Below are 25,304 nucleotides of genomic sequence, written 5' to 3' on the forward strand. Positions count from 1 at the left end.
ATGGGGTGCTGTGGGTAGAGCCCACTTGCTGTGTGTGCAAGACAGACACCCCACCACCTGAGCCACATCCCCAGCCCTTAAATCAATTAAAAAAAAAAAGTCATTAGGAAAGAATGTTCTGAGCCAGGCGGTGGTGGCACATGCCTTTAATCCCAGCACTTGGGAGGCAGAGGCAAGCAGATCTCTGAGTTTGAGGCCAGCATGGTCTACAGAGTGAGTTCCAGGACAGCCAGGGCTACACAGAGAAACTCTGTCTCAAAAAGAAAGAAAAGGGGCTGGGGATTTAGCTCAGTGGTAGAGCGCTTACCTAGGAAGCGCAAGGCCCTGGGTTCGGTCCCCAGCTCCGAAAAAAAGAACCAAAAAAAAAAAAAAAAAAAAAAAAGAAAGAAAGAAAGAAAAAAAAAAGCAGCAACAAAGTCAGAAAGGGTGTTCTACTCTAGAAGGCAGGACCGCCTGTGACTGCCGAGTCCCTGAGGTGGGGGCTCTCATGTGTTCCTGTGACTGCAGTCACTGAGGTGGGCTCTCACGTGCTCATCAGCACCCAAGGGCACTGTGGCTGTACTCTGTAGCAAAGCTTTGCTTCTAGACCTCCATGTGGGTAACGGGAAAACGACCGACGGACCAGGCTGCTGCGGGAAAGAAGTGGCACTTACTGGAATTCTTTGTGATGGATGTAGTAGGCCAGCTGCAGGAGGTAATTTAGGAATGTTCTTAAGAGTATGGTTCTAAATGGAGAATGGATTTCTTCGATTGGGATGCCGTTATAGACTGAAATAAAGACATTGGAGAGATTAGCTACAGCACAGAAGAGCTCTGGTTACCTTATGAGACGTTAACAACATATCTTGTTTCTGTGTCATGTGCGTGCGAGTGTGCGTGTGCGCACGTGTGTGTGTGTGTGTGTGTGTGTGTGTGTGTGTGTGTGTGTGTTTTGTTAGTTTTATGTCAACTTGACCCAAGTTGGCATTACCTGAGAGGAGAGTTTCAGTTGAGACAATGCCTCTATAAGGTCTGGCTGTAGGCAAGCCTGTCGGGTGTTTTCTTATTAGTGATTGACCGGAGAGGGCCCAGCCCATTGTGGGTGGTGCCATCCCTATGCTGGGGGTCCTGGGTTCTATGAGAAAACAGGCTGAGCAAGCCATGAGGAGCAAGGCAGTAAGCAGCACCCCTGCATGGACTCTGCATCAGCTCCTGCCTCCAGACCCTGCCCTGCTTGAGCACCGGCCCTGACTCCTTCAATGATGAACAGTGCTGTGGAAACACAAGCCAAATAAACCATCTTCCCAAATTGCTGTGGTCATGGTGTCTCATCACAGCCATAGTAACCCTAACTAAGAATGTGTGTGTGTGTGTATGTGTGTGTGTGTGTGTGTAAGTGAGAGTGTGTGTGAGAGTGTGTGTTAGTGTGTATGTATGTGTGTGTGTATGAGTGTGTGTGGTGTGTATGTGTGTGTGTTAGTGTGTGAGAGAGTGTGTGTGCGTGTGTGTGTGCATGTGTAAGTGAGAGGGTGTGTGTGAGTGTGTGAGAGTGTGTGAGAGTGTGTGTGGTGTGTGTGAGTGTGTGTATGTGTGAGAGTGTGTGTGCGTGTGTGTGAATGTGTGAGAGGGTGTGTGTGTGAGTGTGTGTGTGTGCAGTGTGTGTGTGAGTGTATGTGTGTGCAGTGTGTGTGTGTGTGAGTGTATGTGTGTGCAGTGTGTGTGTGTGTGTGTGTGTGTGAGTGTGTGTGTAACAGAGTCTAACTAGAGTCTAACTGTATATCCTAGATTGCCTGGAACTCAAAATTCTTCTGCTTCAGCCTCCAGAATACTAGGATTACAGACATGCAGCACCATTGCTCCCACTTCTAAATGGATTTTAAGAATGTTTCCCACCCTTAAGTTTGAAGTAAACAGCTATTTTCTCTAATTAAAAAAAAAGATTCTTTTTTCATTTTGTGTGTGGGGTACTATGTGCACTTGAATGTGGGTGCCTGACAAGGCCAGGAGAGGGTGCTGGGTCACCCTGGAGCTGGAGTGTAGGTAGCTGTGAGCCATCCTACATGGATGAACAGAACTTGGGTCCTCTGCAGTAGCAGACGTCGCTAACACTGAACATCCTCCAAAGCCCCTTCCTTTAATATTTTATTTTTCAAGTAGATAAATTTGGGACTTAATGGTTCTCCTTCCTGGAACTCATCTGAAGGGAATAAAACCTTCAACATTGTTGAAATGAATCTTCCAATTTGAAATCCAGGCCAATTCTAAGGTTTCCTGATACTTTTTTTATAGTTGAGTCTTTCCTGATCTCCTTGCTTCTGACATTACAGTTTACTACCCCCCCCCCCGTTAGATGGGGTGAGGTAAACTTTTCTGTGAGGGTCCAACAGTAAATATTTGAGGCCTTGTGGTTCATACTGACTCTTGTCACAACCACTGAGCTCTGGATTTGAACAAGAGCTACCATATGACCCTCTGCTTGGGTCATCTTTGACTGTTGCTCTTACTGTAGGAGACAATCTTTGCCTGTACATGTGTGTGTGCCTGTGTGTGTGTGTGTGTGTGTGTGTGTATGTATCTATGTATATGTGTGAATGTGCATGCACCAGTGTGTGCATGCATACATGTATGTGTGTGCGCACGCACGTGTATGTATGTATGTATGTATGTATGTATGTATGTATGTATGTATCTATCTATCTATCTATCTATCTATCTATGTATCTATGTATGTATGTGTGTGAATGTGCATGCACCAGTGTGTGTGCACGCATACGTGTGTGTGTGTATGTATGTGCGAGCATATGTATGTATGTGTTACATGCACATGACTGTGTCACTGTGCACTCCTAAGCATGAACCGGCACATTGAGGCCATACAGGACATTAAGTGTCTTCCTCTCTTGCTCTTTTCCTTACTGCCTTGAAGCAGGGTCTCAGGATCTCTCTGCCCACCAATGCTGGGGTTACAAACACGAGAAACTATTTTTTTTTCTTTTCTTTTTTTCGGAGCTGGGGACCGAACCCAGGGCCTTGCGCTTGCTAGGCAAGCGCTCTACCACTGAGCTAAATCCCCAACCCCACTATTTTTTTTTAAACATGGGTGTTACAAGCATTCTTACCCACTGAATGCAGGGAATAAACTATGTTCTATTGACAAGTACCTCAGATAGACGGAGTCTTAAAAAGTTCAGATAGGTAGGTTGCACCTGGCCCCTACTTGTCTAGGCCTCCTGGCTACGCCCAACTCAACAAGGCCATCTTAGGCTGGAAAAAACTGCAGGCAGCCTGATTTTGTGACTAGGTCCATGTGTATGTTAATGAGTTATTGGGCTCGGGGTGGGGACGCCAGCAGGAAAATCCTTGTTGGATGTGGACATAAATGAAGAAGGGAAGCTAGCATATCCTGTGAGGAGATGACAGAACTTAGGTGATGTCCTGGTAAGAGTGTGCAGCCCTGAGTATTCAGCAGTGAGGCACTGGCGAAGGGATCTGCAGAGTGAGGGATGAACTGCCCCGCTTGTGCTTGTGTGCCAGACACCTGCTCTTTTTAAAAACCAATGATTTCATACATGCCTTGATGTGTTTGATCAAACATCATTCTCTCCCCAGAAGTTCCGTCCTTATCATCCCACCACCTTTCCTGCCCAAAAACGTGGGCTCCTTTTTAACCCCCCCCCCCGCAAGTCTACCTCCATGGGTGTGGGTGTAGGACTGTCTGTGGGAATATGGGTAGTCTATCATCCAGGGCCGCGTCCCTGCAGAAAGCTGAACGTCCCTCCTGCAGCAGCCATCAATGGCTAAGAGCTCATGAGCCTCTCCCCGACCCGTGTTGGGTTGGCTTGATCTTGTGCAGGTCTTGTGCATACAGTCACAGCCACTGTGAGTTCATATGTGGCTGTCATGTCTGGCAAATGCTTTTTCACTGCACAGGTCTACACCTCTGGCTCTATGGGTCTTTCTATCCCCTTTCACAGTGATCCTTAGGTCCAGATAGCCATTCTTGCAAGACCATCATTAAATGGCTCTCACCTACCATATTCTTTTGTCTCTGTGTCCATTTGCTTGGGTTTGGGCAAGAACAGAGCCATCTCCCCACATTCTCCCAACGTTTCTTAGCTCGTTTCCAGGCAGCAACAGCCAAGAGAGAAAGGGAACTCGGGACACTCACCACTCAATACCCTGTCCATATCCGCAAGAGTTATGTTGTGGTGATGGAACCTGCAGTCTTTCAGAAATCTCCAGAAGTGAAGCTTTGTCATCAGGAAGGTGTTATCCAGAGAGTGGTCACACCCAAGGCCGCTGTAGAAGCAGTAGATCCTTCTTAACTCTGTGATGTTCCTTAGGACGGCATATTCCACCTGAGGGGAGGGCAGCACACAGGGTCCAGCTGTGCCTTTATTAGAACAAAACCAAGGGCCCGGGGAGACGTCTCAGAGTTAAGAGCACTTGTTCCTCGTGTAGGGGACCTGAGCTCAGTTTCTAGCATCACATTGGCTGGGGTTGCAGACGCGTACCATATGCATAGTGGGTTGTAACGGCCTCAGACCTTAGCAGGTCCTGAGAACTTAGCACAATTGACTCCATGACAGAAGTGCCATTGAGGCTGTCAAACTTAGCATGTAGACAACACCGCTTGTCAAAACTGAAACAAAGGCCCAATTCCTCAAGGTCCATATTGTTCTTGGAAAGTCTAAAAACGTCCTAACCTTGCTTTTTTTGGCTTCTGTAGTTCTGCTTCTGGCAGACTGTTATTGTTAACTGAATTATGCCAATCTACGACATGGTTTTTGTGTTTAAAGCTCACCCTAGAAAGGCTCTGTGCTATACCAGATCCTGAGCACCCAGTGTGGCACTGTCCGGCTGTTGGCTTAAACCCATGTCTGTGCAGTCTCCTCTGGTGAATACCCTACAGCAGGGTTCCTTTAACAGTTTTGGATTTTGACATTTATATGTGTGTATGTGTTTTGCCTGCACGAATATCAGTGTACCATATGCATGTGTGCCTGTTACGTCTAGGAGAAGGTATTGGAGCCCTTGTAGCTGGAGTTACAGATGATTGTTAGCTGCCGTGTGAGTGTGGGGAATTGAACCTGGGGCCTCTGGAAGAGAAGGCCTTAACCACTGAGCCACCTCTCTAGCCTCAGCACAACAGGCTTCTTTCTTCTTCTGCCTCTTTTTTAAAGTTTTACTTATCCTATTCTATATGTATAAGTGTTGTACCTGCACATACGTATGTGAACCACATGTGTGATTGATGCGAAGGAAACTGGAGTTACGGATGGCTACGAGCCACCATGTTGGTTCTAGGAACCCAGGTTCTCTCCTAGAGCCTCCAATGTTCTTCATAGCCATCTCTTAGCCCTACAGTGGGTTCTTGGTTGCTAGGGTGTCCAGGATTTTCTGACCCCTAGCAGGCCCTCAGTCCCCATGAATGGGAGGTGACCACAGCCTCGGGCTGCAGCTGGCTCTGACTACTGGTGACTCCTCTAGGCTCTAAGGCCCTGGGCCATTCCGCTGAGTCCTGTGCTTTGGGCTCCCTTCCTCTCACAAAGCCTGCTCACTTGCAGACTGAGCTGGTCTGGATAAAGTGTCCACCAGGCACACAGAAGCCATAGATGGTGTCCAAAATGTATGTGTAGTAGTAAAGGGGGCTTTACCTGCTTCTTTTCTTCTTCTTGGCTTTCCTCAGGGTACATGTCCAGCAACAAATTTAAGTCCAGCTCAATACTCGATCCTAACACAGAGCGGCTTTCGCTGCCATCCAACTTTCGTAGGGTTTCTAGTGAATGAGGCAAAATGGGGGATGTTTGAGAAAAGCAGGGGTAAAAGCCTTCTAATGTGGGCTGGAAAGATGTCTCGGCAGTTGAGGATGCTTTCAGACAGGCTCTAGGGGATCCAGTATTTTTTCTGGTCTCTGAAGGTACCCACAGACATCGATATGTGTATAAATACAAATAAATCTTTAAAAGGAATCCTTTCAACATCTCGTCAGAACAGTTGTCTATCAAAATGTAATGGGAGGGCATTCAGGTCGACGTATCAGCTGTGGAGGAAGCCAGTGGTTGTGAGCACAGGGCCAGCCTGTGCTACTGAGAGATTTTAAGGCCAGCCTGGACAACTTACACTCCTTTTCAAAGGTAAAAAACTAAGGGCCGTGGTGATGCTTAGCAAGTCAAGGTGCTCTCTGCGAAAGTTGGTGACCTATGTTCGATCCCTGGGCCAGACATGGCGATGGGACCAATGGACTCCCCATGTTCCTCTGCCTGCCACACACTCAGACAAACAACAGATAAAGGCACTTTCTAACTAAAACTTCTAAAGGAGGCCTTGGAAACAGATCAGTGCTAGAGCAGTTCTCACAGTAATGGAAAACAAAGTCTTCAGTAGCTGAATGTCAGGCTAGCTAATGGGGTTCAGTTTGTAGCGTACTTGCGGGGCACACATGAAGCCTAGGTCCCAGCCTCAACACCACAGTGGGGCACTCTCATCCCAGTACTTGGGAGGTGGGTAGAGAGGAGGATCACGGTTATTCTTGGCCGGCTTGCCTAAACAAACTAAAACAGGCAAGCATAGCATTGATGGAGACTTACATTTTCTAAAGCAGCGGGTGGATCTTAACGAATGAAAACCAGAGGAAAGATGATAATTTACTTTAACCTACCAGGCTCCCTGTCAGCACTGACAGAAGATCCCCGAGCCTGCCGGCTCCTTTGGGAGATGTCTGACCGACGGTCCAGGCTGTACGAGTAATCCATTTCAGCTTCAAAGAACTGTGCAATGTGATCGTTGGAAAACAGACCTTCATACACACGGCCATTCTTGAAAGTTATCCTGCCCTGCAGGGAGGCACATGAGGCCGAAAGAGTGTTCAGGAGGGGGATTGAGGCAGTCCTCAGGAGAGTTTCAGGGGTTTGGGGCATTTTTTTGCTTTGAAGATAATGTATTTAGGCCACAAAGAACCGTTCTCCATTGGGTTTCACATCATGCCTCCTCTTCCTTCTCCTCCTCCTCCTCTTCCTCCTCCTCCAACCTTTCCCCAAGTTTAATCACCTCTTGGTCACAGCATTCAACTTTTTGCTTATTAAACCTTAATAAGCTTTGTGAACAGCCAATGGAGGGCCCCTCCCCATAGGTGTGGCCCTGCTCTCTGTCAACCGCAGGATGGTAGGTACTGATTCTGAGGTCAACACATGCCCCCCAGTTCAGCTCTGTGAATTGAGGGGCGTTTGTGGGGAGCTTCGGGAAATGAGTTTCTTTTCCTCTCCTTAGCGTGCTGTGTAATGTGAAGCCTGTAGCCACAGCAGCTATCTTGTGACCGCAGGGGCACGGCAAGCCAAGGGTAAAGTTTCTACGTGGGCAGGTGGGATAGAAATACTGACATCACTGAGTTAATGTCGCAAGCCAGCCCCAAAGCCTACCCTGCCATTATGTATGAATGCTTAGGCTACCCCATAACTTGCAACCAGCACCCTCATTTCTTTGTATTCACATATAACAAAGACAGATTAAATCGTTTCTAAATAGCCAGGAAACAGAATGTTAAATGTGTGGCAGTGCCTTGACTAAAATAGTTATCTTTATAGAATGAGAAACACAACTTACCAGATACACACCTTTCCCCTTACTCCAGCAGCTCTACTTACCCTGCCCTGCTTTTTGTTGGAAACCCATTCTCCCTCATACATGGCTCCACTGGCATAATAAAACTTCCCTTGTCCATGACGGAAGCCATTTACAAACGCCCCTATGTATTCATTTCTCAAAGGATACTGAGAGTTGGGGATTCTCTTTAGGAACCATGTGTGCGTTCCAAAGCCGTTCTGAAAAGAAAGCACCTCGTCAGCATAAACCCCCTTTTACCTGAACTCAAATTATGCCAAAGACACTGATAATCCGAAGGGGGCGGGGCACATGAACCTAGACGCTGGTATTGAGTTCAGCTGTCTTTTGAACTCTGGCAAATGATTTGAGCCCTTTAGCTTCTTCAAGTCTAAAAACGGAAATAGCACCTATCCTGTAGGTTTGCATGAAGATGTGTGAGACCATTCCAGAAGACTGAGTAACAAAACATGGAATAAACAGTGTAGCTGACACTAAAAGACTGTAACTTTGAGTTTTGCCTTACTTTCTCTTCTGTTGCTGTGACCAAACCACCCTAGGGAAGGAAGGGTTGGTCCACAGTTTCAGGTTACAGTCTGTCATTTTGGGGAAGCCACAGTGGCAGAGGCTTGAGAAGGCTGGTCACATTGTATCCACTCAGAGGCAGAGAGCAGAGCGCGCATGCTCAGACAGCTCGCTCCATTAAACACAGTGCAGGATCCTTCGTCCAGGGGATGGCTTTTTACAGTTAAAATGAGTGTTCCCATGTCAATTAAAGTCATGAAAAGAATGCACCCCAGGCTGTGCCAGAAGCCTGCCTCACAGGTGATTCTAGATTCTGTGAGTGACATCTCAAGTTTCTTAGGTTAGTTGTGCTTATGGGTCAGACCCACACAGGGGGGCCATTAGTACCGCCCCCACCTCAGGCTGTGTCTCAGGTGTCCTCAGGCGCCTACCTGGATCCCCTTCTCCCAGTGGCCCGTGTACTCCTCGTTTGTTGTGAGCCACCTCATCCTGCCTTCCCCGTGGCGCATGTTGTTCTCCCACTGGCCTTCGTATATGTTTCCTGATTTGTAGCTGGGACCAAAGAAATCAATGGTGGCCAGTGGTTATCTTACGTTGACAACATTTGATTTGCCCTTAATACCCTTAAACTCACCCCCTAAATGTCTCTTAGGGAATCCAACCCAGGACCCAGTGCTATTGAAATCATAGGTGGCACATGGCTGGCAAAAAATATCCCTATTAGGGTGGAGGATAATTCTCTTTATTAAAGTTCTTCATTCGTCAATAAATGGGTGAGAGTGAGGTTTTTACGTCTTTTAGAAACAACTCCTATTATGTTATTCCTTAATACTGTGGCACCAGACACTATGTATTGTTAGGTATGTGTGTGGTGTGTGCACATGCGCATGTGGAGGCGCAAGGTCCCCACTGGATGAGTTTCCTCTGGTTTTTTAAAGACAGAGTCTTTCACTGGACCTGAAACTCACCAGTCCAGCAGGGCAGGCTGGCTTTAATAAGCTTTAAGGATCCTCCTGTTTCTGCCCCTCTGTGCTGGTGTTACAGGTACAAGCTGCTACACAACAGCTTTTACATGGGTGCGGGGGATTGAATTCAGCTCCCCATGCTTTCCTGGAAGGACCGTACTGATGGATCCACTACCTAGACCAAAGGTTAAGAGCACTTGTTGCTCTTCCAGAGGACCAGAGTTTGTTTCCTAGTATCCATGTTGGGCAGTCGCCAACCTGTGATTCCAACTCAAGGGGACCCTCTTCTGCCTTCACAGCCACCAACACATATGTGCACACATATATTCATATAAAAATATACCCTAGTGTACACACACACACACACACACACACACACACACACACACATCCCTGCTGGGTATGAAGGTGCAGGTCTATAATCCCAGCACTTGAGAGGGAGAGAGAAAAAGATTCTTTTTTTTTAATTTATTCATTTGTTCTATATGAGTACACTGTAGCTGTCTTCAGACACACCAGAAGAGGGCATCAGATCCCATTACAGATGGTTGTGAGCCACCATGTGGTTGCTGGGATTTGAACTCAGGACCTCTGGAAGAACAGTCATCTCTCCAGCCCAAGAAAAAAGATTCTTTTTTTTTTTTCTATTCTTTTTTTTGGAGCTGGGGACCAAACCCAGGGCCTTGCGCTTGCTAGGCAAGCGCTCTACCACTGAGTCAAATCCCCAACCCCAAGAAAAAAGATTCTTGAATTCAAGGTCAGCCTAGGCTAATAGCAAGACCTTGCACGAAAAAGCAAAGTGGGGGTTGGGTGAATACCAATGGTAGTCTGTTCACCGTGTGCCAGGCCCTGGGTTCAATCCCTAGCACTGCCTGATAGATGACTATCAAGCCGATCTAAAATCAAGCAAAAATACTGCTATCCTTCAGAAAACATTCAGTACTGAAATCTATGATAAACAGATTCGTCCCAGATCACAGAGGACGAAGGCAGTTTCTATTTAAAGCAAAGTGAAACATACAATCGGACACTTAGTATGCTCGTCTGGATTTCCCATAGGACGTTTTCATTGCTTATCTCTAACCTGGGTGAGAATCGGGTGAGCCTCTGGAAGCTTTCCCACCCACAACCCGGATGTGGAGGAAAGGTCACACCTACCATCGTATTCCCCAGCCCTTTTTGATGTTGTACACCCAGTCTCCTTCATACCAAGAGGTTCCCTCTTGATTGTAATAGATGGAGCCCTAAAACAAACAACAGTAAGAGACATGAAACCTCACCGTGCCAATCCCCTTTTAAACATAAAGATCAGACACGCAAATCTCAGAAGCACAAACTACGCAGAAGTCAACGTTGTACTTACTAAGACGCATAAGGTTTTACTGATGAAAAAAGGCGGGCTGGGGAGGGAAAGTGGGTAAAGGGCTCCCTGTGCAGACATGAGGTCTTGGGTTTGGATCCCAGAATCCACACACACACAAAAGCTGGACACAGCACACAATGTGAACATCTGTCGTGCCAGCACTCCTAACTAGGAGATGGGACATGGAGACAGCAGAGCCTCTGGGAGCACAAGGGCCAGCTAGCGTGCTACACACAGCAGAGATGCCCCCAGCAAGGTACAAGGTGAGGACCTCGTGCACCCTGAAAATGCACACAAACACACAAGGAAAAGGGTAAAGTACGCACACTAATATCACAAACCAGCTGTTCCTCGTGTGAGTCAGGCTTTTTGTTTTTAGGGGAGAGAGAGCTTACAGAAACAACTTAATAGAGGGATTGTTTATTTGGGTTGTGATAGCTTACAGAAACAACTTAATAGAGGGATTGTTTATTTGGAAGGTGGTTTCACAGACTTCATTTCATAACTCTCAGTTCTGTTAGTTCTGGGCCAGTGTTGAGGCAGAACTTCATGACAGTGGGTCAGAGGGCAGAGGCTGCTTACCTGTGGCAGAGAGAAGTACAGAGGGGTGGGAAGGAACTAGGGACAAGCTACTTCCCAAATGACCAGCTCCCAGACCTACTTCCCCAGTGAGGCCTCGCCTGCTATGAGAGCCATCCAATCTTTTGGCACTGAGATTCAACAATGTTATCTATCAGTATGTTGGGCCTTATTCACGGTATCCTGAGGTGCAGAGGGCCCATGGGTCACAGACAGACCATGCCTGTTTTCTGGAAACTCTCAAATAGGCCAACTTCCTCATGCATGGGTTAGGCACGGGCTCATACTTATAATTCCCACACTTGCGCGGTGAGGCAGAAAGATCACTTCAAGTTGGAGACTAACTTGGGCAACATAGAAAGTTCCTGGACAGCCTGAACTACGAGGTGAAGAGCTTATCTCAAAAGTAATTCATCAGGGTGACAGTGTTTGACTCCTAGTCCTCTGGCATGAGCCCCAAGAGGTAGAGAGAACTGGTTCCTACAAACTGTCTTCTGACCTCCATATGCACACCATAGGGTGCATGCATGTTTGTGTGTGTGTGTGTGTGTGTGTGTGTGTGTGCACGCATACATACATATGCACAGGCACACACATACACACATACAATTAAACATAATAAAAAGATACAATAGCTCGTGTCCATCAACAGATGAATGGGTAAATTACGGTATATACTTACAATGAAACATTAGTCAGCCTTAACAAGGGTGGGGTACCGACACATGCCACACCTTAGGTAAACCTCAAAAATATCATGCTTAGTAAATTGACGAGACACAAAAGTTCACACATTATCTGTTTATAAAAAAATGTCTGTTATAGTTTGGGTATAAAATGTCCCTGACAAGTTCATGCACTGAACACTTAGTCTCCCATTGCTGTGGTTGTTCTGGAAGGTTCAAGAAACTTTAAGAGGACTGGGACCTAGGGGGAGAGAGTAAGTCACTGAGGGATACGTTCTTGGGAGCTGGGTCTTGTCCTGGCCCCCACTTTCTTCTTCCTGTCTATCAGGAGGAAGCAGCTGCTCCGTGTTCCCACTCCCATCCTGCTCTGCCCCATGGGAGGCCCAGACATAGCACCAATGACCATGGGCTGAGCCCTCTGAAACTGTGAGCCAAAACTGATCTTTACTAAGTTGTTTGTAGCGAGACGCTGCTGTTGTTGGTAGTGATGGTGGGTTTGTTTTGTTTTTTTGTTTTGAGACAGGGTGTCCTTATGTCCCTGGGCTGGCCTGGAACTCTCTCTATAGACTAGGCTGGCCTTGAACTCACAGAGACCCACTTGCCTCTGTTTCACAAATGCCACTATTGTGATTAAAGGTGTTCGCCACCATGCCTGGCGAGGGGATTTTGTCACAGTGACAAAAAATCGGACTGACACCATGTCTAAGAATTAAACCCATATACACAGTGAGCAGACTGACCTTTGCTAGGGATATGGAGTGAGACGGAAGCACAGTAACGTCCTAATGCCTATTTGTTTTCTTTTGTGGTGCTGAAAATGTTCGAGACCGGAGAGTGCTGATGGTGGTACAGTCTTATGAAGGTTAATTGTATACCATGCATACATTCACACGGATGGGATTTTTCACGGGTTCACGTCACCTACCTTCCCATGTCTCTTGCCGTGACACCAGTGGCCAATATAGGACACGGGCTGCGTGCCACACTTGAACATACCGAATCCGTTCCTCATGCCGTTGACCACTTCTCCTTCATACGTGCTGCCATCTGGCCATGTGTACACGCCATGATTCATGGGGATGTTCTTCACAAAGTCCCCCTAAGACAAAACGGCCACGAGGATGAGAGGGGAAAGCAATGGAGGGACTCAACACCCAAGGGCTGTTTGAGAGTGTCCTGACCACACTGACACTGCCCCTGGCTTTTCTGTGGAAATGGGGGATGTGCCCATCATGTCCTCGCCCTGTGTTTCCCATCCCCTCACCTCGTGTTCTTCCACTGCATGGGAGTCCATGCAGAATGAAACACTGGGAAAGTTTCATTTTCACCAAGTTCCAAGAAGCAAGCAGGTGACCCGGTAATGTGGTGACTGCCAATCCTGACCTTAACTTTAGACTAACAGGGTCCGCCTTGGAGAGGTCTGGATGATCGGTAGGGTGACTGATCATCCCCGGGGTTCACCAAAACACTCTGCAGATGTGTTAGTCAACAGCCCACCTCATGGGCAACTTCTGAAGAACTCACTGTGTGTTAGCTGAGAGCACCTTCATTGTGAGCAGCTCACGGTGATGTGAACCACGGCCTGAAGCTGGTAGAGTGGTTCTGTTGGTAATAATGGTAGTGGTCCTGGGCAGTGAACCCAGGGTTCCCCACATGCTAAGTTGATGCTCTGCCACAATCCACTGGGTGATCATCAGTCAGCAGAGGACACATCCACTGACTCTGGCCACTAGCCAGATGGCATCTTGGCGCTACCAGGCTCAACAAACCTGAGGCTACTTCAAGAGACAAAAATCCCACCCACGAACACTCTTAGATGGGTTGATTGTGGAGGGCTCTGTGCTTGCAAAGAAGGACCCCTTCTCCCCCCAAAAAACCCGCCAGTGATTTTCCAGAGACAGCGAAGCACACGGATCTGCCTGGCAGAATCACCATTCAGGGACCTGAAACCTCCCGTGTTGGCAGCAGGCTAGAAGGTGGGGGTTGCACGGAAAGGGAATTCTCTCAGGAAACTGGGTCCTAACACCCTGTTGCGGCTGTTTCCCCAGGCCCCCCTAAGCAGAGAATCAACCCTCTCTCGAGGCCCCTGATCCTCTGCAGCTCGTGTCCGTGTCCAGCTGCCATCTGAATCCATGTGCTGTGTGTGTTTGCCTTGAATGTCCCTCACCGTTTGTGAACTCTGTAGTGGAGATCTCAGAACAGCACTTCAGGCACTCACAGGCTTTGTGAGTGGGAACTGAAGCTGGCGCCGTCCCAGAGGACAAATCTGTTCTCATAAGCAGTTTAAAAATACCCGCTTTCCCGCAGCCCAGCAACCCAGATGGTTTTTGTGAACCCCCGTAATGGAATAACTGCTGTCAGTAAAAAGAATTAGCTTCGCAGGGTTAAATAAAATAAATAAAGGAAAAAAAAAGAGACTATATAAACTGTGTTCATATTAAGCATGAGAGATTAAACGTATATATGTGCAATGCATGCAGAGAACACGTAGATTACCACCAAACTCCACCCACGTGTGATGCGTACACATGGGACATCTCTAGAGTGACAAATAAAGCCAGCTCTGGTGACTCGCAGCCCCCGGTACAGTCACTGCACTATTACATGAGCACGCAGGTGGACCACTGCACCCTTCTGTTCTCTCCAGCTCTGCTTCTGTGCTAACACTTACCTGTGCATTGGCTTTTCTTTTTCAGAAACAGCATCTTAGTACGTGGACTGAGGGTGTCCTGAAACTCAAAATCCTCCTGCCTCAGTTTCCCAAGTCCTGGAATTCCCTGGTATCAGTTGTGGCTATGCTAAATTACTTTGTTTTTTTTTTCTTTCTTTTTTTCTTTTTTTCGGAGCTGGGAACAGAACCCAGGGCCTTGCGCTTGCTAGGCAAGCGCTCTACCACTGAGCTAAATCTCCAACCCCATTACTTTGTTTTAAAATTTGGTTATTTTTTTTTTTTTTTTTTGAGAGTGAGTGTCTCAGTATGCAGCCTTGGCTATCCTAGAACATGCTCTGTAGACAGGGTTGGCTTCGAACTCAGAGATCTGCCTCCCGAGTGCTGGGATTAAAGGTGTGTGCCACCATACCTAACTTAACTTACTTTTATAAAAACAGTATACCTAGAGGGCTAGAAAGATGGTTCAACAGTTAAGAGTGTGAGTGTTATTTCCAGCATTTATATCAGCAGCTCCCAATTGTATGTGATTCCACTCCAGAGGGTCCAATACCCTCTTCTAGCCTCTGAGATTACCTGAAATAAATGTATATAACAACTCTCTCTCTCTCTCTTTCTCTCTCTCTCTCTCTCTCTCTCTCACACACACATACACACATGCACACACACAGAGACATGCACACAGACATACACACACACACTTTAATACACACACAGACATGCACACAGACACACACACACACTTTAACACACACAGACATGCACACAGACATACACACACACACACACACACACACTTTAAAAAGTAAAAATTAGGGGCTGGGGATTTAGCTCAGTGGTAAAGCGCTTACCTAGGAAGCGCAAGGCCCTGGGTTCGGTCCCCAGCTCCGAAAAAAAAAAAAAAGTAAAAATTAATTCTTTAAAACACAGTGCAAGAAGTCGGCCATTAAATTCTACAATCAATGCGTGACAGTTCTTACTCATGCTTTACCTCGTATTTCAATCCGTCAGCCCAAATGTAAGTCCCCTGCCCGTGCATCAGTCCCTCGGAAAACATTCCCTAGGAGAGAAACAACAGTGACCTCTCAGATGGGAGCTGGGTGGTAGGCACCTGCACCTTGATCGTGGCTGGAACCCTGCCCACCCCTTTACCTGCAGGGATGTGCTGGCTGACGGCAGCAGCAACAGCAGCAGCAGTGTGGTGCCCACTCTGAGCCTGCCCCGCATCCACAGTGATCTATCCTGAGCCCAAAAGGATCCAAGGAGGAGTTTTCAACTTCCCTAAAACCTAGATCTGATGACCACAGTCATATTCTCCTAAGTAAGCTGCTGGGGAAAAAAAATCTCGGAACTGCAGTTGAAAAGAGTTCAAATACTTTTGATTTTTGCACAACCTAACTAACCAAACAAAAAAACTATGTATTTCATTTTACAAGTTATTTACACTAAGTAGATCCAAGTAAAACTATTATCCAACTAGGGGACACATTACGTTTGTCTCACACTTTGTTTTCTCTTACTAGACAGTATCAGCGTACATATGCACATAACTGTGTACCGACAGATACATATATGTGCGTGTGTATGACTTCAGCTCAAGGGGTTCCAACGCCCTCTTCTGGTCTCCATGGGCATCTGCACACACGTGGAACATGGACATACGCATACGATTTTAAAATCTTTAAAATGTATTCTATTATAATAATAAGCACATGGTTTTGTAATCTGAATGGATGAAATGTCTTAATCATGGTCTGCAAATATAGGTAAAAAAAAATGAAACAACCCTTAAAATCTAACAGTAATGGAACAGTTGCATCTAGCAAGTTTTGCGCATTACACAGTATCACTATTAACTGTCAGGTGAGCCAGGGATTATCATTTCTCTGGGGTGGGGTGTGGAGGGGTGGGGGGATGGTGTGAGGAGGCTCCATTTTAGGATGATCAGAAAGTTCTGGGCTGTCCGGGGTGATGGCCGCACGATAGGATGGAGATGTGTAGACTGTCCCCTTAAAAAGGTTAAAATAACAAAGGTTGTATATGCTTTACAACACATCAAAAAAATTTAAAACATATCTCGTATTTTGGTGTGGGTCCTACAGTGATTAAAGCCACATAATAATACATAAAAATTTGCAAGTGAAAACAACTCAAACTGTAATCTGCCGTTATGTGATTAATATGTAAAATATTGATGTTATCTATTTAAAGAGTGAAAGAAAGAGTGCTGTGTACGTTTATCATGAAATGACAGTGAAACTAAGGTTTTGCCCTTTTTGGTTCGTTCGTTTTCATGTTTTTGCAGTGGCAGGGATGGATCCAGGGGTTTCGGCATGTCAGGCAAGTGCTTTACCACGGTACCACACCCTCAGCTCTGAGGCAGGAACCTGAGGCCAAACCCATAAAGGAATACTGCTTGCTGTCTTCCTTATCCGGCTTTCTCATCAGCACAGCACCTCCTGCCCAGGGAATAGCACCGCCTACAGTGGACTGGACCCTCCTATGGCCACAGTCAACACAATCCCCCACATATGTGCCTATAGGCCAAACTGATCTGAGCCATCCTTCAACTGAGACTCCCTTCTTAGGTTGACTCGAGGCTGTGTCAAGTTGACAGTACAAACTAACTAGGGCAGCCTGTGCCTTAAACCAGTAGACAGAATCAAACAGGCAGAAACTATTTGGGGGAAAGAAGTTAGATTGTTACTGACATCTACTGTGTAGCCAGGATGGAAACAGTTGCGTGTGGACTAGCCCTGCAGTTTTTAAAAAGACTACCTCGGGGTTGGGGATTTGGCTCTGTGGTAGAGCGCTTGCCTAGCAAGCGCAAGGCCCTGGGTTCGGTCCCCAGCTCCGAAAAAAAAGAATAGAAAAAAAAAGACTACCTCTCCCTGAAACATACGGTCTAATGACTATTTGCATAGCGTTTGCATTATATTTACGTGTCATTTGTATACCATTTGCTCTATATTCAGTATTGTAAGTTGTGTAAATATGACAATGAATATGCAGGGGCAGTGGGGTGCAGATTGGTAGTAGAGCACTTGAATAATATACTCAAGGCCCACGATTCAATCCGCACCACAAGAAAACAAACAACAATGTATATGGGAAGCGTGCGTGCGAGCCTGCGTGCGTGCGAGCCTGCGTGCGTGCGAGCCTGCGTGCGTGCGAGCCTGCGTGCGTGCGAGCCTGCGTGCGTGCGAGCCTGCGTGCGTGCGAGCCTGCGTGCGTGCGAGCCTGCGTGCGTGCGAGCCTGCGTGCGTGCGAGCCTGCGTGCGTGCGAGCCTGCGTGCGTGCGAGCCTGCGTGCGTGCGAGCCTGCGTGCGTGCGAGCCTGCGTGCGTGCGAGCCTGCGTGCGTGCGAGCCTGCGTGCGTGCGAGCCTGCGTGCGTGCGAGCCTGCGTGCGTGCGAGCCTGCGTGCGTGCGAGCCTGCGTGCGTGCGAGCCTGCGTGCGTGCGAGCCTGCGTGCGTGCGAGCCGGTATCCATCCGTTCGATATGAATGCAGCCCTGGAAAAGGCAAGAAGAGGGCATCATGTCCCCTGGATCTGAAATTGAAGGCATTTGTGATGCTGCCATTCTGGTGCTGTGAACCAAACACTGGTCTTCTGCAAGAGCAGCAAACATTTCTTTCTTTCTTTCTTTCTTTTTTTTTAAGATTGATTTATTTATTATATATATGACTGCACTGTAGCTATCTTCAGACACACCCGAAGTGGGCCTCAGCTCTCATTACAGATGGTTGGTAGCCACCATGTAGTTGCTGGGATTTGAACTCAGGACCTCTAGAAGGGCAGTCAGTGCTCTTAACCACTGAGCCATACCTCCAGCCCCGCAGCAAACATTTCTAACCAGCGAGCCATCTCTCTGGCCCCAGTGTTATGTGTGTAGGTTCTTTGCAAACCCTGCAACACTTTGCAATCCAAGGTGGGTTATCTAGCTTATGGGGGACTGTTTTTACTTAGTGGCAAATTGATGGTTTGGCAATAGTTAAAAGTCAGAAAAGAAAGATAATATCTAAAATAAGTAATTCAGTTATACTGAGTTATGCTTCACCTCAAGTAGGTAGTTGGGGTTCAGGATAAAATCAGTGTGCAGTACTTCTCATGGTTTAAAAGGAATCTGTGGAATTCGCTCAAGCCTTGCAAATCTAAGACTTTCAGCCTATTCCTTTCTCCCAGCCCTGCTGGCTCCGATCATTATGACTCACATGGTAGGTGTTTCCGCCTTGAAAGACCGCAAAGCCTTCTCCCTCATACAGTCCACGGACTTTCTCCCCTTCGTAGCTACAAAGAAATGGCATTGAGACTCATGAGTTGTGTGGGTGTTAACATATAGATTCCCAGGGGCATACACCTCTTAGTGTGATACACGGTGTATAGCAGGTACAGAATTTCTGTCTGGGAAGAGGGACCGGACATATTCTGGATCCAGAACTCAATGATAGCTGGAGGATACAATGAGTGCATTTAATATCCTGAACTATACATTTTACTTTATTTCAATTTTTTAATCTCTGTGTGTGGTGTATGTGTACACATATAAGTGAATTGGAATCCTCCTTGACCGCTCTTTGAGGCAGGGTTTGTTAATCAAACCAGAGCTTGCCAGTTTGCTTTGGCCATCCCATCTCCACCCTCCAAAGCTGGAATTACATACTAGTGGCCCACTAGGCTCACCTGGTATTTATCTAGGTTTCTGGGGATCTGAACCTTGGTCTTTGTGTTTGTCTGGCTAGCAATTTAATCACTGAGCCATCTCACCAGTCCCCAAATCACACAGTTTATGGATGTTTTACCATGTTCAAAATATTCTTGAGGGGCAGGGGTGATGGCTCAGTGGTTAAGAGCACCGGTTGCTCTTTCAGAGAACCTGGCTTTGAGTCTCGAACTCCACATGATGGCTCTTCCGGCTTCTATGGGCACCAGACACACATGTGATACACAGTCATGCAGGTAAACAGTCATATACATAAAAAAAAATAAATCTGTTTAAAACGTTCTGAAAAGTTTTTTTGTTTGTTTAGGTTTTTTGTTTGTTTGTTTTTTTGTTGTTGTTGTTGTTTTTTAGGGAGCTGGAAAAATGGCTCAGTGGATAGTGTACCTCCTGTGCAAACATGAGGACCCGATCTCAGATCCCCAGAATCTACTTAAAAGTCAGGCGCAGTAGCACACATCAGTCGGTAAAATGCATACCAGGAAGTGTGGGGACCAGAATTCAGAGCCCAATACCTACCCTGAAAATAATGACTGTCTTGGTGGTGGCGGTACACACCTTTAATCTCAGCGCTTGGGAGTCGGAGTTCGAGGCCAGCCTGGTCTACAGAGCGAGTTCCAAGACAGCCAGGGCTATACAGAAAAGCTCTCTTTAGGGGAAGGGGGCACTGAATAAAGAAAGGAAAGCTAGGTAATGTGGTGCAAATTTGTGACTCCAGCATTTCAGTGCTGGGGAGACAGAGACGAGAGGATCCTTGGAGCTTGTGGGATAGCCCATGGAACCAAATCAGAGAGTTCCACACCCACACAAAAGTGTTTTTGGCATCGGGGAATTGTAGGGTCATAAAACTGGTGGTGGTGGTGCACACCTTTAATTCCAGCACTAAGGAGGCAGAAGCAGGCAGATCTCTGAGTTTGAGGCTAGCCTTGTCTACAGAAAATTCCAGGACAGCCAAGGCTACACAGAGAAACCCTGTCAGACAAAAACAAACAAAACCCAAACCAAACCAAAACCAAAAAAAGCCGTGTGAGGATTCACATGGTCCCACCACAACACACTTTCATGGAACATTCGGTTTATAGGGTCTGGCCCAGTCAGGCCCCAGAAAGTTACCTTTCCACTATGAGTTTGGTCAGGATGGGTTCTTCATACTGAGTTTCATCTTCACTCTGGTATGTATGTTCCGAGTCTCTTTTAGGGGTTTGCTTGAGTGGCGTTTCCAATACCGGGATGACAGCACTGGGGGCCACTTCCTGCTTACTGGCACTGATTTCTTGTTTAGCCGCTTCTGGGTTATCAGAGATCGAGGAGGGAGAGCGGGCTGACTTATCTCCCTTTTTGTCTGCTTTTTTCTTTTCTTTCACCATGGCCTTTGGAAGATGTCGGAGTTTTCTTTAGATGCAGAGTTAGCCAATGATTCCTTCGGTAGACTGCAGTTTTGTTTCAAAGCATGGATGGGTTTTACCTGAAAAATAAAATAAAAAATTATGGGGGCTGGGGATTTAGCTCAGTGGTTAGAGCGCTTACCTAGGAAGCGCAAGGCCCTGGGTTCGGTCCCCAGCTCCGAAAAAAAAAAATTATGTCTATAAAGACCTGGTTGTTTCAATTGTCAAAACAATTAGCCTTGGCTGGAGAGATGGCTCAGTGGTTAAGAGCATTGACTGCTCTTCCAGAGGTCCTGAGTTCAAATCCCACCAACCATATGGTGGCTCACAATCATCTGTAAGGAGGTCCAATACCTTCTCCTGGTGTGTCTGAAGACAGCTACAGTGTACTTATAGAAAATAAATAAATCTTTAAAAAATTAGCCTCAGGGCACTACAGCATTATCATTCTACTGAAGCCTCAATAATGACAAGTATGACAGTTTATGTAAATATTTAAATTCCAACATGGCACAGATTGGTGTACCATGTTTCATATCAGAACCATTGTGAAACACTGTTTCATTTATAGTTTTATTATATTTATTTATCTATTAATTTTGTGCATATGAGTATGTGTCTGGGCATGTGTGTACCATGGTACACATGTGGAGATTAAACAGCAGCTTCCCGCAGGTGCCTCTCTCCTTTTCTCATCTATATCCTGGGGATCAAACTCAGGCTGTGTGGCCTGGTAGTAGTCACCTTTACCCTTTGGCTAATGTAGTCTCATGTGTTTTCAAACAGTGCCGCAGTTAGGAATGGTAGTCCTCTGTGGGTGAAGGGTCTGCCTCAAAAGCATGAAGACCTGAGTTCAAATCCTCACCAGCCACGTCAAAAGCTGATGCATCCCAGCAGTGAGAAGGTGGAAACAGGATTCCTACAGTCAGTTCGTGCCTAGTTTAGTTCGATGGGTGAGCTCCAAGTTTAGCGCCAGGCAGTTGGGGTGGGAGGCATGACCCTTTTGGCAAAGACACTTGTCACAAGCCTGACAATCTGTTGACCCTGCATGGTGGACGGAGGGAACTGACTCTTCTTGCAAGTTGTCCTCTGAGTTCCCCAAGTGAGCCTTGACAGATGCACTCCCACACACATATCACACACACACACACAATAATAATTGATAGCATTAATAGTTATTATTTAAAAATAAAATACAAATTAAGAAAGCATCAAGTGCACAGAAACATAAAGACCCCTGTATCATTTTAGCGGTGTTTAAGCAAACTGCTTCCGGCTTTGACTGCCAGATAGAAATAATGGTACCTCGTGTGAAAGATTGTGATGGTCCCAAGAGTATGTAATTCAGGAAGATGGATACAGAGGGTGATTGTCATTTCATGCTTTTCGGTTCGAAATCATTGGCCGCCTACATTCCGCAGCCCTACAGCGACGTCTCGTATGTGTTTGCGCACGAAGCTTGAGCTCCCCATTAGGTATCTTCCATTATCCTGCTCCATCTTGTCTTTTGAGACAGGGTTTCTCACTGACCTTTGAGGTCACCAATTAAGCAAAACTAGCTAGCCAGGGAGCCCTGGGTATCCATCCTCCCGTGTCTCCTCCTCAAGCATGGATAAGCATACTCTAGGCTTTCTGGTCCTGCATTAAAAATGTTTCTGAACAGTTTATGATTCTCATGTTTGTGGGTGTTTTGTTTGCACGTATGTCTGTGCAGCACATACACGCATGCAGTGCCCAGGGAGGCCAGAAGATGGTCCCTTTGAATTGGACTTTGAGACGGTTGTGGGCTACCATGTGGATGCTGGGAATTAAAGTCTTCCTTTGGAAGAGCAGCCAGATGCTCTTCATTTAATGGCTGAGCCATCCAGTCCCAGTTTCTCCGTATTTACATGGCGCTCGGGATTAAACTCGGGTCCTCATGCTTACAATGTCTCCAGAGCCCAACTTCTTAAACCGTGGCACAAGATCTCATACAGGAGTACATACATGAAGAGAGGGGTCATGAGAATCTAGCAGGAAAAGATTTGTGAATGTACAGCCAAGAATGAATTCAAAATCAAACACAGTGAATCCAACACTGGGTTGTGTGAGACAACTTCACTGTCTTGGTTTTTTTGCCTTTTAAATGTGATTGTTTTGTTTTAAAATTATGTGTATATGTGTGTGTCTATTGGAGGGTCTGTGCATGGGAGTACACATACCCTCAGAGGTCCCAGAAGAGGGGTAGGGATCCCGTGACTCTGAAGTCTAAGTGACTGTGAACCACTCGACGTGGGTGTTGGGAATTGAACTCTGGTCCTCTGGAAGAGCAAGATCTTAATCACTGAACCTTTGCTCCAGCTCCGTCTTCGTTCTTCGCACTCGACATGTGGACTTTGCACGGTGTACGCCATCGTACCACGCAATGCCTGAAGCACCGGGGCTCAGGTTTAAGACTGTCCCACGGTATGAACGGCAGGGTTTTACCGTTCACTGTTACTTTTATAGAAAGACAATTTAATTACAGAAAACAAAGGCGTCGTTTCCCCACTGTCATTCCTGTGTGTATAACTTTGAATAGATGGCTTTAGAATGTTTGACTTAAACTTTTTTTTTTTTTCAAGACAGGGTTTCTCTGGGTAGCCCTGGCTGTCCTGGAACTTGCTCTGTAGACCAGGCTGGTGTCAAATTCAGAGATCTGCCTGCCTCTCTGCCCCTCTAGGGTTGGGATTAAAGGTGTGTGCCATTACTGCATACCTTAAATTTTTAAATTAATTGTGTGTGTGTGTGGTGTGAGTGTGTGTATGTGTCTGTGTGTGTGATCATGATCAAATAATTGGCACCCTTAACTGTTGAGCCATCTCTAAAGCCCCAAGAATTAATTAAATGAATATAAACAACAGCCTAGCCGATGACTTAGGTCAAGGCATGATGACCTGAGTTCAATTCCTGGAATCCACATTTGAAGGAAGAGAACCAATTCCTGCAGGCTGTCCTCTGACCTCCATATGTGCAGGTGACCCACTAGCTACTGCCCACCCCATTAAATAAAATGGGGGAAAAATGAAGCATTGGGGGCCAGCATTGAGAACAGTTGCTCTCGCAGAGGGTCGGAGGTCAGGTCCCAGCATTTATGTCTGGTAGCTCACAGACATTTGTAACTTCAGTTCTGAGGATCCAACACCCTCTTCTAGCCTTTGCGAGTACCTGCAAGTGGGTCTATTTATATGCCCACACATAAATAAAAGTGAAAAGTAAACCTTAAAAAATAAGTAAGCACATAATTTCCTTAGTATGTAAGTTTGTTTTATTTTAGTAAGTGATACTTTTATATGCATCCCAAAATTATTTAAAAATAAACTTTACTGGGGTTGGGGATTTAGCTTAGTGGTAGAGCGCTTGCCTAGCAAGCACAAGGCCCTGGGTTCAGTCCCCAGCTCCGGAAAAAAAAAAAAAAAACCAAAACATTTTACTATCAGTAAATATTTGTTGAGTATACCTAGTTATATACTAAAACCAAGGTTATGCAAACATTTCTTAGGAAAAAAGGGGTCAAATGGGAAATTCGAGAGTAGTCCTGCTGCAGTGGCTCTCCCCACTGGTGGGGCCGGAAGGGATAGGATGAATTGCAGAGCTGAGGGCAGGTTGTCAAAGCCAGGGTTTTTCATACCACTCAGAGACTGATCTGGTTCATGGTGTCCCACTACATTAGGCAAGCAAGAAATCCTGGGGTGCAAAGCAATCTGGCCCGCGTCCGTGCATCCTGGGGGTGGATAGAGTGGCACTCCACGCCTGGCTCTGATAGGCATCCTCACTGGTACCTCAGAGCTTCTCTCTTTCTCTAACACTCCAGCCTCACCCCACCCCCCAACCCCCACACCTCCCCTCCACCAAGGCTCTGATGAATACCAGCAAAGCCAGCCCAAGCTGCTCTCAACTCTCAACTTGAACAGCCATTTACTCTAGGCTTTCTGGTCCTCTATTAGTGAAATTCAAACTACAGATAAAACGAACTTGTTTCTTACCGTGATGACCCCCACCCCCACCCCACCCTATTCTTAAGGAAGTCGCAGTATTATTGCACCTAAGGGCAGACCCACCTTTTTTTCTGGGCACGGCCACAGTACCACTCCACCGCACCAAGCACGTGTTCAAGTCTTGGGAGACTAAGAAGGGAACTGGCCCAGGTCTTTACCTTGGTGCTACTCACAGGACTACTTTAGGGTGCTCACCCACTTGCTCTGGCCAGGCCTGCAGATCCAAAAGTGGCATTGAGGAAGACTTCGCGTCCGGGGAGCTAGGTGGTCTCTAAGCAACTGCCACAAGCCCCGCCTCCGGTCCTCTTAAAGGGGCCACATCACCAACACAAAACTGTAGAGCCTCCAGTTTTAACATGCTGGATTTTCAAGGCAGGGAGGAATTAGCTGGGCACTGGAGCTGGATGTTCTTAGCCTGGATTTTCCAGATCTAACTGCAAACTATGCAACCTCCCTCAGCAGGTCAGTTTTTGTTTTCCACCATTGCCTTAAACCAAACAATGGCTTAAAGCCAGCCTTACCAGAGGTAAGTTGCAGGCCTGGCTAACTTGGAGGGTTCCAGGGAGCCTGTATACTTGTCCTCTACTTTGAAGAACGAATATGACTGACAGTGTCCACCAGACTGTGCAGGACAATCTTCCCATCACTCCTTAGTTCCTTCTCAAGAGGCCCCTTTGTCACATAAAAGGTGACAGTCACAGGTTCTAGTGATCAGAAGCAGACTTTTTTTTGACGGGGCACTACTGTATCTCCTATGACCCCTAACTTGCAGTGTTCCTGTGAATACTACACTAGACCCTGTGGACTTGTACCAGCACTGCG

At 46.6% G+C, this 25,304-nt stretch overlaps 1 protein-coding gene across 10 annotated transcripts in view; it reads right to left on the bottom strand.

Moving 5' to 3' along the window:
* Rsph10b (radial spoke head 10 homolog B) overlaps window positions 1-24,797 on the bottom strand; it is a 47,791-nt gene extending 22,994 nt beyond the window's left edge. For 2 of the 10 annotated variants that reach the window (XM_006248860.5, XM_006248858.5), the window contains exons 1-13: window positions 24,546-24,771; window positions 20,195-20,546; window positions 18,576-18,651; window positions 15,517-15,606; window positions 15,356-15,424; window positions 12,622-12,795; window positions 10,227-10,312; window positions 8,535-8,655; window positions 7,623-7,799; window positions 6,641-6,815; window positions 5,637-5,758; window positions 4,148-4,337; window positions 654-768 (exon numbers count right to left, since the gene is read on the bottom strand). In XM_006248860.5, coding sequence (XP_006248922.1) covers window positions 654-768; window positions 4,148-4,337; window positions 5,637-5,758; window positions 6,641-6,815; window positions 7,623-7,799; window positions 8,535-8,655; window positions 10,227-10,312; window positions 12,622-12,795; window positions 15,356-15,424; window positions 15,517-15,606; window positions 18,576-18,651; window positions 20,195-20,448 — 1,649 coding nt within the window. In that variant the 5' untranslated portion in view covers window positions 20,449-20,546; window positions 24,546-24,771. Of the gene's footprint in view, window positions 1-653; window positions 769-4,147; window positions 4,338-5,636; window positions 5,759-6,640; window positions 6,816-7,622; window positions 7,800-8,534; window positions 8,656-10,226; window positions 10,313-12,621; window positions 12,796-15,355; window positions 15,425-15,516; window positions 15,607-18,575; window positions 18,652-20,194; window positions 20,547-24,545 lie in introns of all 10 variants that reach the window. The other 8 variants (XM_063271136.1, XM_006248861.5, XM_006248859.5 and 5 more) reach the window with 7 other exon arrangements.
* Between the last annotated feature and the right edge of the window lie 507 nt (window positions 24,798-25,304).

This window comes from Rattus norvegicus, chromosome 12, assembly GCF_036323735.1.
Source record: "Rattus norvegicus strain BN/NHsdMcwi chromosome 12, GRCr8, whole genome shotgun sequence".
Classification (NCBI taxonomy): Eukaryota; Metazoa; Chordata; class Mammalia; order Rodentia; family Muridae; genus Rattus; species Rattus norvegicus.